We start from the raw sequence: 4,913 nt of genomic DNA, 5'->3' as shown, positions 1-4,913 counted from the left end.
AGGACAAAAACTAGTATTCTGTCCCTTTTAATTAGTTTATGTGACATCATCTTTTTGTTAGTATTTTTCAAAATAAATGATGCATTTTATATTTAAAAATAATTGACTTCTCACTTCTGATTTACTCTTTAATAAGAAGTTTTTTATAGCAACACAAATGTTATGTTTAAGGCCAAGAATTTCAAAAGTTTTGAATCAAATTTTCGGCTAGATCCCGTATTTCCCTGGATATGTATATATATTGACACATTTAAAACCAAAACTTCAAAAATAATACGTGTACTTTTTCTTTTAAATTCGTGCTGATTCAAATTATATCACATAAATTGAAACAAAGAATCCTATATAACACAAAGTGACCTATGTATATAAATCATAGACACTTTGAAAGAGATCGACTAGGAAAGTTTACTAGGAAAGAAACTTCTAATTTAGTGCTGGTGTAAAAATAATTATGCTGGTGTAGAAAAGTATAACATATATACATTTCTGAAGATGGATTCCAGCAATAGAGAGAAGTTGGGACATCTTTAATTGTCAATAATCTCTTTCTGGTTCTGCCTGGTGCAGATTCTTACAACTATCTAATGCAACATAAAACACTGAGAATTGTAATACAAGATAAGTTTTAAGTGATTTATCCGCTTTAAGGCATGTATATTCCTAGTGGTATGCAACACAGTAAGCAGCAGAAGCCTTTTGATAGTTTCACATGATGTGCACATGTAAGTGTCTTCTAAATATCACTCCAATAACTGGAGGCATCTAGGCAGGGCATATATTGGGGCCTTCAGTGAGCTGAGCTAGCTAATCATGACAAAAATGTAAGGAACGGTACATAGCAAGAATTTAAGATCACAAACTTGTGCAGTATAGCTCATAAAGATAACTGAGCTCTTATGACACCCTAAATTTTTTTAAATAAAGGCAGCCAATGGCTTAGAGATTCATAAGACTTGCTATGTGTTCAATTATGTGATCACCTCATCTAAAGCTTTAGCTTACAGGTGAACATTTTTATATTTGCTTACACGCTCCCTCATGTGCGGTCCAATGGGGTGACAGTGCAACTTGAATCCAGGATCTCACCATGATCTTATACCATGAGAAACAATGTGAGCATCTAACCCAAAACCTTAGAGCAATATTGCCCCTCTTTGGTTGTATAAAACCTTCCAAAGGGGTTACTTCACCCATTGCCTTAAGATTTTCGTTGGGTGCTGACAGCCTTACGTGCTCTCTCAATATGACAATGTTAAATGAACAACCTAAATCAGCACTTATATGTCTGTTGAAAGGACTAAATTTTTATAGAAGTTAGACTTAGAAGTAGATCAACCCTATGTTTTTTTCTTTAATATATAGCTTCAAGGAAGGTATGAGTGAGGAGGGCATGAACCATACCTCACCTAAAGCCGGGAAAGAAAATACAAGAAAAACAAAATTAAAGAAAAATAAAGGAATAAGAACTTGTGCAACTAACAATGTTTAGCAAACAGGCCAAGCAACTTGATCAATCACAATACAACAGAATGCTAACATGTTTCCTTATGACAAATTGTGCCTTTGAGCAAACAAATATGCTTACCATGTTAGATGTATATGGCAATACTAAATTATTGGAGTATATTATAATATTGAACAATGTCCACTCATGATCAGTTATGAAATTTGCCTCTCTTTTTTTTTTTTTTTTGTCTTTCCAAAACTGTAAGTTGGGCTAAAGTAAAGTTATGAGTTACAGTAGCTAGGGTTAGTATTTTTTAAGCAAATATAGAACTTTGAAGAGGTTAGGTAACATATCTCTAGCACATGTATTTGCTACTTTTTATTAATTTACGAGGTAGGGGTCATGCCTAACCACCCACTTATTCTGAAGGTGGCTTCTAATTAAACTTTTTTATAGAACTTAGCTATCAAAGGGTGAGGAGTCCTCTTTTATCACAAGCTACTTTTTTTGCACATAATCTCTATAGGATGAGGACTCGCATTCTACATTTAAGCTTGGAGGCTAAAGTATATGTCCTCCTCATGGTATATTTTTGGGTTAATATGTATATTGGTAAGGGTTTGGCCAAACCCCCGATCATGACAGCATTGACAGGGTTCATGTAGCCTGGATGATGGACTTTAACTGGAAAAAAGAGGTGGTAGATGTTTATGGATTCAGAAGTCCTCTACCTATATTAATCTTTTAATTTAATTAGTTTCATTAGAATTAATATGCAAGTAACTTGACTTCTTTTCATGCGAGATTTATGGCTGATAGATCAGAGAAGGGCTTACACTTGTGGCTGATACCAGTTCTTGAAAGGGTAAGTTATCTCTCAGTTGAATTTTTCCCTTAATTTGTTATGTGAAGAACTCCACAGTTTCTGATCTGGTTTTAGTATTCCTTCTTTTCTCATTGGTCAAGTTGAAAGTTACTGATCCTCCAGCTTAATTAATTTCTATTAAGCTAAAGGTCAACATACTTTTGCCCCATGTTTTGGAATACAGAAAACTTGCAAATGATGAGTATGACTTAGAGAAACTCACCAGAGAAAGCCCAGCCCAAACATTAATCATCCAGTTAGGAGAAAATTAGACTTGGACATGAGGATTCCAGTTCAATTTCTGGAATTGACTGGCTGTTATTTCACCAGATCGAATTCGAGGTACGCATGGCAACAGGCAGGATTCTGAGATCTTCTGGTTGGTTTTTAACTTCACTTGTGATCTTGTTTTACTTCCAGTACAGTACTCCACCAAAAACTCCAGAACTTTTAGTGCACCGATTGATACATATATATTACAAGCATGGAAATTGCATAGAAATGTTTTGCATACAAAATTTTCAGCACACATCCATTACTTATGGCTGAGAGAGGCATTGCAAAAACAATAACGGAAGGCAACCTCTATAGTAATACAAAATAAACCTAGAAAACGGCAAGGAAATACTATGCTTACACTGTCCCCTTTAGATTTGGCTGCCGTGATACGAGTCCCATGCTTTCTGAACTGCAAATTAAACAAAAGATATATTGGAATTGCAAATGTGTACTGCTGGAAGTAAATGACTAAATTGTACTATAGTACTTTCGTTAGAGGTTTTACCTTGCGATGAGGTACAACAAATGGTAGCAGCGACGGGTGCACTTAAGCCGGAGCTCATAATTGTTCGATTAACGTTGTCATGATCCCAATTTCGTGCATAATTGTTGTAATGTGAAGCTGCAGCATCTTTATTCGGACCACTTATGAGATTCGAGTGAAAACCCAAGGAGAACTTGATATTTGGGTTATTCATTTCTTTGATTTCTTCCATCTTTGTGTGCTCCTTTGAGTTAGATTTGGCTTCAATTTGGGTCCAGATTTTCTTGATAGTTCTTTCCCTAGCTCTTGCTCTAGCCTTGGCCCTTGACTCTCTTGCAACTATAGCCTCCTCCTCTTTCATTTGTTTTGAGGCAGCAGTAACAACCTCGTCCTCACATTCTGAATTAATAGTACTCTTGATCTTGGCATTTTGATCAGTGAGCTCTTCAATGGCTAATTTGGACTTAGTGAATAGCCACTCAAGGGTTTTACTTGGTTTGTCGAAACCAAGCATGTCTTGCAAATCAAAGAACATACGAGCAACCCCTATCGACAACCTCACCCTCCGATCCCTATGCCCTTGAGATGTCAAAATCTTACTGTGCCTATCCTTCTTCAAAGGTTTCTTTTTATTGGAAGGATCTTGAAATGACTTGTTGCTGTTGTTGTTGTTGATGACATTGTAATTTGCAAAGACCAACGAGCTGCTGTTGTCGATTAAGTGAGCATTTGGGGCTAAGTAATGATGAGTAGAGAGCTGATCTTGGTGTTGATGAAGGAGTATTTGGTTGCCATTGAGGCCAAGAGAGCTGTGAAAGGATGGTACTGAATTGTGGAGAATAGGGTTCCCATTTCTACTGTTTCCGAAAGGGAACATTTTTTTTAACCTTAGAATTTCTCTGTATGAAATCTTGAAGAACTAAAATAGCTGATAAGCAATTAAATACTAGTAGCACTACAGCATTGGCCTTTCGAAAGCTTGATGGGAGCTTTCTATTGTTTCCATCACTATTGCTCTAAAAATAGTGTAGAGAAGCGACGGAAAGATTTGAAGGTTTTCTAAATTCATGTGCGGTGACTATGTACTCTTTCTTCTTCTGTTCGTTGTGTTTCTACTTTTCCATCTTTTACTCTTAAAAATCTATCTTTTAAACAACAACTTTTCCGTTCAGATATATCAACATCAACTATTCCTTTTAACAGTTTAAAAACGTAATCCTCATCCACTTTAAGAGAGATGGAAAGTGATGGAAACCCCTAAACAATTATTGGCAGTAGCCAGTGAAGATGCAAGGCAAACATTTATAGACAAACAGAAGATATGTTTCATTAGGTTTAATGGAACGCAACAAAAGCTACAGGACCGCAGATACTCCAATAGTTATAAAGTAAATCTTCTATCCCAATTTATGAGACGTACTTCCTGTTTTAGTTGGTCTGTAAAGCAATTTTATCTTCCTACATTATGATTCTAGAAAAGTTTATTTATAAGAATTAAATGACTCTTTAAACATGGTTGCTGAAATATTGACTTTTCCGTAATAAAAATAGAGCTTCACCCCTACGATTCTAATTTTAGAATAAAATACATTCTATACTCTTTGATAAGAGATTTATAATCACATAATTTATGTCAAAGTGCATTTCATAAAATGTGACGGACGAATTAGTTAAGGATTCTAATTTTAGATAAAACCTAACTTTTCATGTGTGGACTCTATCAATAAAATGTGGCTAGGTATAGTTGTACTTTTTTGCCTGTCGTCCTACGCTAACCGACAAGTTTTATCACTGTTTCTGATTTATTGTTAAGTTCATTCATTTAATTCACCATA

The 4,913-nt window shown here is 35.4% G+C and overlaps 1 protein-coding gene across 1 annotated transcript; it reads right to left on the bottom strand.

The window, feature by feature from the left end:
- Positions 1-2,753: 2,753 nt before the first annotated feature.
- On the bottom strand, positions 2,754-4,390 carry LOC132048342 (transcription factor CYCLOIDEA-like). The gene is made up of 2 exons (XM_059439249.1): positions 3,100-4,390; positions 2,754-3,003 (listed from the first exon to the last, which is right to left on the bottom strand). The coding sequence occupies exons 1-2, from the start codon at positions 3,953-3,955 to the stop codon at positions 2,963-2,965; spliced, it is 897 nt and encodes a 298-aa protein (XP_059295232.1). The 5' UTR covers positions 3,956-4,390; the 3' UTR covers positions 2,754-2,962.
- Between the last annotated feature and the right edge of the window lie 523 nt (positions 4,391-4,913).

This window comes from Lycium ferocissimum, chromosome 2, assembly GCF_029784015.1.
Source record: "Lycium ferocissimum isolate CSIRO_LF1 chromosome 2, AGI_CSIRO_Lferr_CH_V1, whole genome shotgun sequence".
Lineage (NCBI taxonomy): Eukaryota > Viridiplantae > Streptophyta > Magnoliopsida > Solanales > Solanaceae > Lycium > Lycium ferocissimum.
This window is presented reverse-complemented; position numbering and strand designations above follow the sequence as displayed.

Coding starts and splice junctions, on each gene's coding strand:
- LOC132048342 (XM_059439249.1), bottom strand. CDS start 3,955: ATGTTCCCTTTCGGAAACAGTAGAAATGGGAACCCTATTCTCCACAAT. Junction 3,004..3,099: donor TTGTTGTACCTCATCGCAAG/GTAAAACCTCTA, acceptor TTTAATTTGCAG/TTCAGAAAGCATGGGACTCG.